Source organism: Oratosquilla oratoria, chromosome 27 (genome assembly GCF_046742065.1).
Source record: "Oratosquilla oratoria isolate Oo_2021 chromosome 27, ASM4674206v1, whole genome shotgun sequence".
NCBI classification, from domain to species: domain Eukaryota; kingdom Metazoa; phylum Arthropoda; class Malacostraca; order Stomatopoda; family Squillidae; genus Oratosquilla; species Oratosquilla oratoria.
In genome coordinates this window covers 31,410,157-31,424,066 of record NC_134803.1, presented here as the reverse complement: position 1 = coordinate 31,424,066, position 13,910 = coordinate 31,410,157, and the positions used below count along the sequence as shown (strand labels likewise).

The following is a 13,910-nucleotide window of genomic DNA, read 5'->3' as shown; positions in this document are numbered from 1 at the left end:
CTCACTATGTGAGGTGCTCATTAAGCAAGGTTTGACTGTATGTGATAATATAGTAAAATAGCTGAATAGTATATGATAAAATAGCAAATGAACATGTTTTGGCAAACTTAACTAAATGTGACAGTGAAAACAGAATTATTCAAAGAATACTGGGATGGTATGGGCATATCAACAGAATGAGTAGAGAGAGATTACCAAAGAATGTGTGAAAGGCAGAGGTGGATGGAATGAACTTGTGGGGAAGACTAAAAATAGGAAGGGAGCCTTGAATACAAGGGGAATATCTGTAGAGTAGGGACAGGAGAGGGCCTAAGATAGGGGGGGGGGAGAGAGAGAGAGAGAGAGAGAGAGAGAGAGAGAGAGAGAGAGAGAGAGAGAGAGAGAGAGAGAGGAGAGAGAGAGAGAGAGAGAGAGAGAGAGAGAGAGAGAGAGACGAGAGAGAGAGAGAGAGACGAGAGAGAGACGAGAGAGAGAGAGAGAGAGACGAGAGAGAGACGAGAGAGAGAGAGAGGGGGGGGAGAGAGAGAGAGAGAGGAGAAAGAGAGAGGAGAGAGAGAGGGAGGAGAGAGAGAGAGAGAGGAGAGAGAGAGAGGGAGAGAGAGAGGGGGAGAGAGGAGAGAGAGAGAGAGGAGAGAGAGAGAGAGAGATGAGAGAGAGAGATGAGAGAGAGAGAGACGAGAGAGAGAGACGAGAGACGAGAGACGAGAGAGAGAGACGAGAGAGAGAGAGAGACGAGAGAGAGACGAGAGAGAACGAGAGAGAGAGGAGAGAGAACAAGAGAGAGAGACGAGAGAGAGACGAGAGAGATATGAAAGAGAGAGACGAGAGAGAGAGAGAGACGAGAGAGAGAGAGACACGAGAGAGAGACGAGAGAGAGAGAGAGACAAGAGAGAGAGAGACGAGAGAGAGAGACAAGAGAGAGACGAGAGAGAGAGAGACGAGAGAGACACGAGAGAGACGAGAGAAAGAGAGAGATGAGAGAAAGAGAGAGAGACGAGAGAGAGACGAGAGAAAGAGAGAGACGAGAGAGAGAGACAAGAGAGAGATGAGAGAGAGACAAGAGAGACAAGAGAGAGACGAGAGAGAGACGAGGAGAGAGAGAGATGGAGAGAGAGGAGAGAGAGAAGGAGAGAGAGAGAAGGAGAGAGAGAGAGAGAGAGAGAGAGAGAGAGAGAGGGAGGGAGGAAGAAAAGGAGGGAGGGAGGAAGAAAAGGAGGGAGGGAGGAAGAAAAGGAGGGAGGGAGGAAGAAAAGGAGGGAGGGAGGAAGGAAAGGAGGGAGGGAGGAAGGAAAGGAGGGAGAGGGAGGGAGGGGGGAGAAGGAGGGAGGGGGGAGAAGGAGGGGGGGAGGGAGAAGGAGGGAGGGAGAGGGGGAGATGGAGGGAGGGAGGGAGGGGGAGATGGAGGGAGGGAGGGAGGGGGGAGATGGAGGGAGGGAGGGGAGGGGGGAGATGGAGGGAGGGAGGGGAGGGGGGAGATGGAGGGAGGGAGGGGAGGGGGGAGATGGAGGAAGGGAGAGGGGGAGGGAGGGAGAGGGGGAGGGGGAGGGAGGGAGAGGGGGGGAGGGAGAGGGGGAGGGGGAGGGAGGGAGAGGGAGGGAGAGGGGGAGAGGGAGAGGAAGAGGGGGAGAGAAAGGGAGGGAAAGAGAGAATGGGAGAGAAAGAGAGAATGGGAGAGAAAGAGAGAAAGAGAGTAAGAGAGAGACAGGAGACATAGACAGAGGCAAGTGGGGGGGTATAGTCCCTTTTGGGCCAGGAACTTCCCCTTAACTGCTCTGTCTGACATTTATAAACTCCAAACATCCCCATATAGTTGATGTTATTAACATAAGTCACTAACACATTGTGCCACTTGTCTTACTTTTAAACAAAAAACAATACTGTACCTGATATCGTTGACTGTAGGTCTCCTTTGCTTTGAGAGCCAATCCACTGGTGGCCTGGATGCTTTTCACAATTTCCTCTGCCTGAGACTCCTCATCCTTAACCTGTGCCCCAAAATAGATAGAATAGGAATCACTCAGTCTTTTGCATGATATATGATACATTCTGGTTGTTGGAAGATTATATCTAACTGTAGGTAACCCATCCATAACCAAGAGGTTTCTTTTTCCTATAGGTAGGTAGCAAGCCAAGGCATATATCCACCCCTACACATCACATTCCCACATGTCACACACTTGTTCCCCTTTTATCTTAGCTCCTTGTGGATGAAGGGGCCATCCCGGCCCATTGCCTGGGTCAGAAGCAATACAGCACGACACAGCACATCTACAGCAGGAGCCCAATACTTCCTTTACACAGTGACCCTTCCTCTTTATATCTTATGCATAAATAGGGAAGATGAGGAGAAACTTCTTCAGGCTGCATCAATCTATAGTCAATTCACAACCATTCTCCACTCAAACTTATCTCTTGCCTTCTCCCTTCCCTGCTCAACAATCACCTTCTACTCAAGATCCTCCACTCCATCCATCCATCCATCATTTTCTAAAATCTACATCGCAAGTCTCCCCATCAGGATATGCTGTGCACTATTCACCATGTCCCAAATTATAGGTTTTTGTTAATTATCATCCATTGATTGACCCAAGTTACTTAATTCTAAAGGTCAACAACAAATAAGAATACATACACATATATACTAACAACTTTTTCCCCATTACAAGGGAGGTAGCCAAAGTCAAAAGGCAAAAAGCCACTCCCACCCATTTCATCCACACATATTCCACTCCCATTCACCACCCCTCCCTCTTTTCTTGGCTCCTCCTGGATGATGGGTCATCCCTGCATCTCGTTCACTGCCCTGGGTCAGAAACAGTGTAGCAAGACACCATACATCCACAGCAAGGCCACTTCATTTAATCAGCAAACCCTTCCATCCCCTCATGCAGAAAAAGAGAAGATGGGGAGAAATCCCTTTGGGCTGCATTGAAATATCATTCACACATACTCCCTCACTCCCTTTCCATGCATCACAGCATCATCCATACACAACCATTCTCCACTTACCCATACCTTCTGTCTTCTCCCTTCCTCAACAGACATTTCTCTTTTTTCCAATGCCCTTTTTACTCCATCCATCCATCTCATCCTTGCTTCCCACTGGAACTACCTTTCCCTATCCTACTTCACATTTAGCAACTCCCTACAATGCTCTGCCCATCTTCCTCTTTTCCATTATTATCTCTCCCTCTGCACCTTTTATCTTTTCTTCTCTACTTGATTTGCCTCCTCTTCCTCTCTTAATTTCCTTTCAAACATCTTTTTATTACTTTAAAAAAATTGTCATAATTTTACCCCATTTCACATCTGCTCGCCTTTTTGCCTCCTTTATCTTATGATTTACTTCTCTTCTTTGTACCTCTTATACGATTCTCTCATCTTATTTTGTAACCAATCAGTGAATGCTTGTTTCTTCTCTTCTGCAACCTTCTTTGCTTCACCATCCCACCACTCATTCCTTCCTTCTATGTCCTCCCGTCATCATTGTTCTACACACCATCTTTGCACACCTTGCAACTCCCTACTTGAACCATCCCCATTCCTCCTCCAATCCTCCACAACAACAACAATAATAATAATAATAATAACCTGTTGCATCACATTGCAACAATGAAAACATGTAGCTACACACAAACTATCAAAGGTTTCCAGGTACATCTCTCTGGGAAATGGGAAATGTTGGATGTTGTTGTGCTGAATTAGTGTGGGTTTGTTTCTGTCACTAAATTAGTGTGGATCTGTTGCCATATCATTGGATGACAGGAAAGTAAGATAATTTGCTGATTGTTAGTGCTAATGTGACAATGTGAAGGAAAGATAGTCAGTGCTAAGAGATGGGATTTGAAGATGAGCAGAGTTGTGAGGGAATGATTCTCTCCAACGCCCACTTTGTGAGACCATCACATGCAGGCTTGTGTCACTAGTTTTTACTGTGATTGAAATAAAACTTTGATAGAAATTTGAGTTAAAATTCAAGGATAAAGCTGACTTAAACTAATAATTTCTCTTTTTAATATTTCTATATAAAGGACTGACTTATAATGATTTCAAGCTTTACCTGCCAACTTTGGTGTTTGGAGATATGTTACCAGGACAGCCTTCAATAATACAATTGTAGAAGGTAAATGAAAAAGGAATGTTTAAGCAAAAGTCGAAAGTAATACTGACCACTTTATGTTTCTTGTGCAGTTCTTCATTGTACTTGGAAACCTCCTTGACCAGGTCCTGGACCCTTTGTACTGTGTGAGAGTGGATATTGGACAGCTTCTCCGAGGAAGTTTTCAGGACGGCAAAGATGGGTGAGACAGTGCCTTTCTCACTGTGATTGTTGCACTTGTTGGCCAACTTGATGAGGAGCTTGCAGTAGGTTTCATCTGCAGTTGTTCTAGATATTGGGAAAAGGTACAAGAATTTTATATTCATACAAGTAAAAAAAATCAATAAATTTTTACCAATTATATATATATATATATATATATATATATATATATATATATATATATATATATATATATATATATATATATATATATATATATGCAATAAAAACACTAGGAGCGTGTGTTCACAAATGCGTAAGTAACCACTAGGAAAACTAACAAAGCAGAGCGCTTTCGTATAATTACATCTTCAGTGCAGAAGATGTAATTATACGAAAGTGCTCTGCTTCGTTAGTTTACTTTTCCTAGTGGTTACTTATGCATATATATATATATATATATATATATATATATTATATGTTACATATATATATATATTATATATATTGTATAATATATATGTATATACAGACGCTCCTCAACTTACGTTTTAGTTACGTTCCGAACGGCCGAACGTAAGTTGAAAATGAACGTAAGTTGAAAATGAACGTAAGTTGTTACTGTACTATACATCCGTAAATTCTATTACCGTATCTTATAAAACACCCCTAAATCATTTATTATACACATAACATTGTAAAATGATAACATTAATTTCAAATAAATTAGATTCAAGCAACATAAATTGAGATGGTGGAGGAGGGGGAGGAGGAAGGGGAGGAGGAGGATGAGGCAAGGCACGTTCAGTCTGTCGTTTGTGCCATGTAAACAATGGACTCGGCGTCATGCGTAGGTATTGTTTGAACTACGGAGAGCGCGCTAAACTTAAAAATTCACTCAATTTTTTTTTTTTACCATTTTTTTTACAGTCAGTTCAAACGTAAAATCGAAAAAACGTAAAACGAATGAATGTAAGTAGAGGAGCGTCTGTATATATATATATATATATACAATTACTTAGTTCAGGACATAAAAAAGCCTCTATGACATGGAAACTTAATCAATCTATTGATCACTAGCCACAAAAGTATAATAACCTATGGAGAAGTTAGTGAAACCATTGCAAGCAGTGATTACAATTTAGATTCAAGAGGAGAGACTCAAGAATAGATAGTTGTGTATCTAAAATTCCCAATTTCAGTAAAGCTCAATTCATAGGACTACATCAGGAGCTTCAGCTTACAGACTGGGAGGTAAAATTAAATGAAAGATGTAGGAAATATTTTAAAATACACTTACTAAGGACAGACACACCCCAAATCAGGCTCACTCAAAATGGCTTAACCAAAGAAACTGAAAAAAGTATTGTTAAAAAGAGACAGGCTTATAAGAAATACAAGTGTTCTGGTGCACCTAATGACCCTCAAAGTTATCTGATAATATAGAGGGATTTAAAATACAATTAAAAAAGAAAGCAACAATACAAAATGAATACAGCTGATAAATACAAAGAGAATCCCATAGAATTCTATTTTTAAATTAGAGATAAAAAAGTTATTAGAAATTACAGTGGCTGTCAGTCAACTTGAATATCCAAATGAAGGAATGTGTGATATATTAAACATCTATTTTAGCTCAGTATTCATAAGGCTGCTTCATTTAATCAGCAACCTCTCCTCTCCATCTCCTCATGCAGAAAAAGATGGAGAGAAATCCCTTTGATTTGCATCAAAATATCATTTACATATATTCCCTCATCACCCACCATCACCTACCCACTCCTTTCCATGCATCACATCATCATCCATACACAACCATTCTCTACTTACCCATATCTTCTGTCTTCTCCCTTCTTTCCTCAAAAGACATTCCCCTTTTCCCAATGCCCCTTTAACCCCATCCATCTCATCCTTAGTTGCCCCCCTCATGTTCACTCCTTCCACACCTCTTTTACTAATCTTTCTTCACTCATTCTTTCCATGTGTCCAAACCATCCCAATATTCTCTTATCAACCCTATCTCCCAACTCCGTTTCTACCCCCATTCTCCTTCACAACCTTGTTTCTCACTCCATCCAGTCTAGTAACCTCTACCATACTTCTCTGGCATTTCATCTCAAACATATTTGAACTCTTCTTATGTTCCATGTTTCTGCCCCATACAATGCTGTTGGCACAATCACTCCTTCATACAATCTCCCCTTAGTATCCATTCCTAAATGCCTATTTTTCATTACACTTTTTACGGCATATACTTGCTTCTCTCAATCTACATTCTACCTCCACCTCTATGCCTCCCTTTCCTACCACATTCACCCCCAAGTTAAAGTTATCCCCTTCCTCCAGTCCCTTTCCCTTAATACTCACTTCCAATTTGCTGCCATCCTCTCCCCTTGTATATCTCATAACCTTTCTTTTACCCACATTTATCTTCAACTTCCTTTTTTGTACACCTTCCCAAACTCCATCACTAACTCCCTTAATTCCTCCTCTGATCCTTCTACAAGAGTTGTGTCATTAGCAAACAATTGGCTTATCTCACATTTTTCTCCATTTTCTGTAACTATCTCCAATATCCTTACTGTAAATATAACAGAAAAAAATAAAAAATGTATGGAAGAATTCAAAGTTAATAAACACCCGGGCCTGACAGTTGGCATCCAAGAATCTTGAAGGAAATGAAAAAAGAAATTATTGTTTCATTAGAAATTATTTTAAAAAAAAATTGATCATATATGGAAATGTCCTAAGAGAATGGAAGTTAGCTGATGTTACTCCTATATTAAAAAATGGTGACAAAAAAAAGCTAATGAACTACAGGACTATAAGTTTAACCTCAATTGTAGGAAAAATGATGGAAACTATCATCATAGATGCTACTGAACACCATTTAGAAAATAATTCTTTAATAAATGATAGCCAACATGGATTCAGATGGAAACTTTGTGTGACTAACCTACTCGAATTCTACAACACAATCATCTCTAATTATGACCAAAGAAACAACATAGATTTAATATATCTGGACTTTGAGTAGGGTTTTGATACTGTTCCTCATGAGACCAATTACTAAATTAGCTTTACACGGAATAAGTGGTATAGCTATTAAGCTAGACTAGTAATTGGTTAAAATATCATAATCAGTTATTCTAAATGGCAAAACTTCTAGATGGAAAAATATTATGTGTGGAGTTCCTCAGGGTTCCATTCTTAAGCTACTTCTATTAGTACATATAAATGATATATAGACCACACACTGAAATCTATTGTCTCCAAATCTGCTGATGATACAAAACTGTGCAGAATGGCAAATGATCACTTAAATCAATTAGATATTCAAGAAGTTTTAGATAAACTAAAGCAATGGTCTAAAAAGTGGCTAATGAAATTTAACCCAAGTAAATGTAAGGTTATGCACATAGATGAAAATAACAATAAGTATACTTACAAGTTATTTGGAAATTCGTTAACAAAAACAGATAGTGAGGATCTCAACGTAATTATCAGTACTGATCTCAAATCATCTACACCGTGTATTTCTGCCTCAGAGAAAGCAAATAAGATTCTAGGACTGATTGCACAATCTTTCAATTTTAAAGTCCATATGTCGATCATCCACATTTGAAATGTGTGGTTTCCAAATGGTCACCAAATCTCATTAAAGACTTTGACAGATTGAAAAAATTACAATGGAGAGCCACAAAACCGATTCCAAGCATCAGAAATAAATCAAACAAAAATAGATTAAAAAATATGAATCTATTTTCCCCCAAAAAGACAGACTCAGCGGTGATTTGATACAAGTCTTAAAGATTCTAAAGGGAATTGACATCAAAAGTGACAAAACTTTCACAATGAATGTGAATCAAGACAAGAAATAATGGTCTCAAATTGTGGAAGTGGGTAGCAACAAATTTGCCAACTGTGTAGTAAATGAATGGAATGAACTTCCTGCTGCGGCAGTGCAATGTAGTACAGTTCAAATTTTTAAGATTCATTTACATAAACACCTATGCAATATTCTGTATTGTCTGCCCTTTATTTCTTTTTATTTACCTATTTATCATCACTTATCTATTTTTTATGTATCATTTATTATAAACTATTATTATTTGCCTGTTTATTATTATTCATTAATCATATTTGTTTCTCATTATCTTTCTATTTATCTACTTTTTTTTTTTTTTTTTTTTCTTTCCCATCTGACCTAGACATGGACCAAAAGGTGTCAGCATGCCCCCTTTGCAAGTCAAACAAATGTTGACATCAAGAATAAGATTACACACTGAAATCCAGTGTTCATCTACAATCAATACTTGTTAAATTTTACTAATACTTTCAATAGGTAAAAGTATATACAAAACCAAATATTTAAACAGATAATCCATCCATTACTTACACCTCTTTCACTCCTTCCTCTCTGAATCACACTAAGATTTCACCCCAACCCACTCCCAGCATTACTGCTTGGTCATTCCTGGTGCACCCTATTCATGGAACCAGTCATCTTAGGCTATACATTCTTCTATTCTCTGTCTGTAGCAAAGTTATGCACATTTTTGATTGCTCCATGTTTTTGTTCTTACAAGGTGATCTTTCATGTTCACAAGGCTAAACATGAAAATATTACAAAGGATTACAAAGGAAGAACATGCTAACAAGAGACCTTTTGGTCCATAACTAGATCAGATGCAGGGAAAAAAATAATAAGTAAATACATAGATGATGATAAATAATAAACAGAAAAATAACTGATTTATAATGCACAAGAAATAAGCAGATAAATAATAATTAAATTATAATAAATAAACAATGAAATAAAATAAATGGTAGGCATTACAGCAAACTGCTTAGGTGTTTATCGAAATTAATCTTAAAAATTCGAACTGTACTACATTGCACTGCCTCTGCAGGAAGTTTATTCCATTCATTTACTACACAGTTGGTGAAATTGTTTCTACCCACTTCTGAATTAAATATACTTCCTGACAGTTTGAGACTATTATTTCATGTCTGATTCACATTGTGTGAAAATTTCATCACTTTTGATGTTGTCAATTCCCTTTAGAATTTTAAAGACATTATATCAAATCACCTGAGTCTACACTTCTTAGGAAAAATATATTCATGTTTTAGTTGCTTTTCATATTATTTATTCCTGATATTTGGAATCAGTTTTGTGGCTTGCCATTGTATTACCTCTACTGTTATAGCCTGCCCAATCATATTTAGCAGACAAACTGGAACCAAAAATCTTATATGACAATTTTTGTTGTTATAATACACATATTAGCATGATAGAATATATAAATGTATGAGAACTGAGAATTATTACCCAAAAAGGATATTCCATCTAAATATATCTTCAGCACAGTGGCATATTTCATACATTCTGTTCAAAATCCCAACAGTTTTATTCTGCTTTGGAGAATAACCAAGACTAAACAAGTCTATAATTAATTAAGAACTACTTTTGTGTCATAAATGTCCCTGAAGTGAATACATCATCTACAGACCTGTAGCCAGAACTTATGACTTGGGGGAGGGGGGGGGGGGGGCTTCCTGCATATTTGGGGAGGCTGAACATAATATTTGGGGGGTTGAACTTTTTTTTTTGTGGGGGGGGGGGGGAGAAGTTGGGCTGAATTTAATCAAAATTACTAATCCTGTATACCACTTATGGAAACTGTAACACAGTAGTGATGTGACACCACTGTTGAACGATAAGAGAATCATCAGTCAGGGCCAACAGTGCATTGGACATCATGTACAAGTCATGCAGTACAAGCACATGCTGGTGGTGCCAAGTTGCATGATAAAAATTTAAGGACACATATTTGCAGAAAAAGAATACTCTCGAAACCCATTATCTAACACCAAACTGCAAACTTGTAGTTTTATTATGACAAAGTATATGAAAAATGACTGAAAATTACAAATATACAAGCTTGAGAGTTGGGGGGGGGGTAAGCCCCCACCCCCCCTTGCACTCTCATGGCTGCGGGTCTGATCATCTGGCATGACTTATATCTATAAAAAATATTGTCAATCAGTGACAAAGTCACCCACGTACCTGTCACCTATACTTCTAAGCCAAGGAAATATATGACATCCAATTTTATGGCATTCTGAACAAATATGACCTTTACAGGTCAAAAATCCATAATGAGTGTTCATGGAAGAAGATAAGTTCAGGAGCCATCTCTCTCTCTCTCTCTCTCTCTCTCTCTCTCTCTCTCTCTCTCTCTCTCTCTCTCTCTCTCTCTCTCTCTCTCTCTCTCTAACACACACGAATTAGTTTGGCTGATATCAGCATTGAGCATGTTTGAAGCTATCTTGTACAGACATAGTAAAATGAGCAAGTACTGGAAACTGGAGCAATGTGGAAATACCTAGCAGACACACTATCTGACCATTAAAATAATTCAAAGAACCAAGCAAATTAACTAAATACAGTTACAAATTCCTTCTTGAATTCCAGGGGGTGATAAGTTTGGAGAAAGTTGACTGTGAATGACGAATTACCTTTCCTTGAAGAACTCTGCTAATTCCTTACTGGCAGTATGGCCTTGTTTCATGTTCTGGTACAGAACATTCCAGCCATTGTGCTCCTCTCCCTGTAAGAGAAAACAAATGATGATGAATTCCAAAACCTCGACCCCAATCAAAAATTCTTACAGTACAACTGAAAAAAAAAAATTCAGAAGATGGCATTAAGATCCACAAAATGGTGATGTTTATTTCCAGTGAGAGATAGTGACCTACAGTAAGCTTCCTCTCAAAGTGCATACAGTACATTAGGTAAATCTGGCCAATAATGTGTTTCGAGTCCCAATGACTAGTTATCAACATCCCTCTCTTGCATTCTCTGTAAAAAAAAAAAACACACTAGATCTGATTCTGTCATCAGCATAAAAAGGAGGAAGTGGTGGAAGTGAAGAAAGATGTGGAAGAGGAAGATGAGGAAGAGGAAGATGAGGAAGAGGAGGACGAGGAGGAGCAAGAGGAGGGGGAGGGGGGAGGAGGAGGAGGAAGGAGGGAAGGAGGAGGAGGAGGGTAGGAGGGCGAGAGGAGGGAGAGGAAGGAGAGGGGAGGAAGAGGAGATAGAGAAGGAAGAGAGGGAGGGAGAGGAGGAGGAGAACGGAGAAGTGAGGAGGAAGAGGAAGTAGAGGAGGAGGGAGAGAAGCAGGAAGGAGAGGAGGGGAGGATAGGAGGAAGGGAGGACTGAGAGGAGGAGGGGCGGAGGAAGGAGGGAGGCGGGCGGAGGAAGGAGAAGAGGGGGCGGAGGAAGGAGAGGAGGGGGCGGAGGAAGGAGAGGAGGGGGCGGAGGAAGGAGAGGAGGGGGCGGAGGAAGGAGAGGAGAGGAGGCGGAGGGGAGAGGAGGAGGGGAGGAGGCCGGGGAGGAGGAGGAGGGGGTGAGGAAGAGAGGAAGGAGGGGAGAAAGGAAGGAGGGGGCTGAGGAAGGAGAGGAGGGGGCGGAGGAAGGAGAGGAAGAGGCGGAGGAAGGAGATGGGGCGGAGGAAGGAGATGGGGAGGAGGAAGGAGAGGAGGGGGGAGGAAAGAGAGGAGAGGAGGGAGGAGAGGGAGAAGAAGGAGGAGGAGGAGAGGAGGGGGGAGGAGAGGAAGGGGAGGGAAGGGGAGAAGGAGGAGAGGAGGGGAGAGGAGGAAGGAGAGGAGGGAGGAAGGAGGAGGGAGGAGGGAAGAAGGAGGGGAAATGGAGGGAAAGAGAGGAGGGGAGAAGGAAGGGGGAGGAGGAAGGGAAGGAAGGAGGAAATGGAGAGGAGGGGTAGGAAGGAGAGGAGGGAAGAGGCAGGGAAAATGGGGGAAAGAGAGGAGGAAGAGGAGAAAGAGGAGGAAGGGAAGGGGAGGAAGAGGAAAAAGAGGAGGCAGACGGAGGAAAACGAGAAGGATGAGGGAAAGGAAGAACACAAGGTAAAGGAGGAGATGGAGGAGGAGGAAGATGAGGATGGGGATTGAGAGACGAGATTGGAACAGGGAATATAACAAAGAAGAGAAGAAAGAGATGGAAGAGGAGGAAGAGGAGTTAGAAGAGGAAGAAAAGGAAGAGGAGAGAGGGAGGAGGAGGAAGAGAAGGAAGAGGAAGAAAAGGAAGAGGCGTAGGAGGGAGTGAAGGAGAGATGTTGGGACTGAGGGAGAGGGAGGGGTTGAGGGAGAGGAAGGAGAGGGAGGGGGAGAGGGAGGGGAAGAGGTGGGGGAGAAATGGGGGAGTCTAGGAGGGAGTGGAAATGGGAGGGGGAAAAGTGGGAAAGGGAGGGGGGAGGGAAAGAGGACGGAGGACGGAGTAGAAAGGGGGGAAGAATGGAAGAGAGAAGGGGAGAGGAAGAGAGAGAGGGAGAGGAAGAGATACAGAGAGAGATGTCGAGGGGAGGGAAGAAGCGATAAGGAAGGGATGAGGGATGAGGAGGAAAGGAATGAAGGACGAAAGGAAGGAGGGAGGGAGGGATGGAGGGAGAGGGAGGGAAGGAGGGAGGGAAGGAGGGAGGGAGGGAGGGAGGGAGAGGGAGGGAGGGAGGGAAGGGAGGGGAGGAGAGGGAGGAAGGGGACGAGGAAGGATGAATGAAGGAGGGAAGGAGGAAAGGGGAGAAGAGGGGAGAGGAGAGGAAGGAGGGAGAGAGGGAAGGGGGAGGGGAGGAGAAGGGGAGGGGGGGGGAGGGAAGGAAGAGAGGGAGAAGGGGAGAGGGGAAGGAGAGGAAGGAGGGGGAAGGATGAGGAGGGAAGGAAGAGGGAGGAGGGTGGGTGGACGAGGGAGCGGAAGGCAGAGAGGAGAGAGGGGTAGAGTAGGGGGAAAAGGAGAAGGGGATGGAGGGGATGAAGGGGAGGGGAAGGAGGGGAGGGTAGAGAAAAGGAGGGTCGGGGGGGGAGAGGGGAGATGGAGGAGGGGGAGATGGAGGGGGGGAGAGGGAGGAGGGAGAGGGAGGAGGGGAGAGGGGGAGAGGGAGGGAGGGGGGAGGGGGAGATAGGGGGAGGGGGAGGGGGAGGGAGGACGGAGGATGGGGAGGGGGAGGAGGGAGAGGAGGGGGAGAGGGAGGGAGGAAGGGGGGGGAGGGGAGAGGGAGAGGGAGGTGGGGAGAGAGGGAAGGAGGAGGAGGAGAGGGAGGAGGGGAGAGGGGGAGAGGGAGAGGGAGGAGGGGGAGAGGGAGGAGGGGGGAAAGGGAGGAGGGGGAAAGGGAGTAGGGGAGAGGGAGGATGTGAGAGGGTGAGGAAAAGGGAGAGAGTAGGGAGAAAGTAGGGAGAGACGGGAGGGAAACTGGAGAAAAAAAGGGAGAGGGAAGGGAAAGGGAAGGGAACAGGAAAGGAGATGGAAGGGAGAGGGAAGGGAGAGATGGGAGAAGGAAGGGTGCGTGATGGGAGAAGGATAGGGAGAGGGAAGGGAGAGGGAAGGGAGAGGGAAGGGAGAGGGTAGGGTGAGTAAAGGGAGAGGGAAGGAGAAGGTAGTTAGAATGAAGTGATAGGAGAGGAATAGGATAGGGAGAGGAAAGGAAGAAGGTAGGAAGACTGAAGAGAGAGTGAAGAGAGAGTGGGAAGGGAGTGGGAAGGAAAAGGAAGTTAGAATGAAGGGATAATGAAGGGATAATAAAGGGAAAGGGATGGGGAAGGGAGAGGGATGGGGAAGGGAGAGGGATGGGGA

At 42.8% G+C, this 13,910-nt stretch overlaps 1 protein-coding gene across 7 annotated transcripts in view; it reads right to left on the bottom strand.

Annotated features, from left to right (window-relative positions):
- The window catches only part of LOC143039941 (F-BAR domain only protein 2), a 154,956-nt gene that overhangs the window by 115,692 nt on the left and 25,354 nt on the right, over positions 1 to 13,910 (bottom strand). For all 7 annotated transcript variants that reach the window (XM_076210397.1, XM_076210400.1, XM_076210399.1 and 4 more), the window contains exons 2-4: positions 10,787 to 10,878; positions 4,171 to 4,387; positions 1,884 to 1,985 (exon numbers count right to left, since the gene is read on the bottom strand). In XM_076210397.1, the coding sequence (XP_076066512.1) occupies positions 1,884 to 1,985; positions 4,171 to 4,387; positions 10,787 to 10,878 (411 nt within the window). The remainder of the gene's footprint in view (positions 1 to 1,883; positions 1,986 to 4,170; positions 4,388 to 10,786; positions 10,879 to 13,910) is intronic.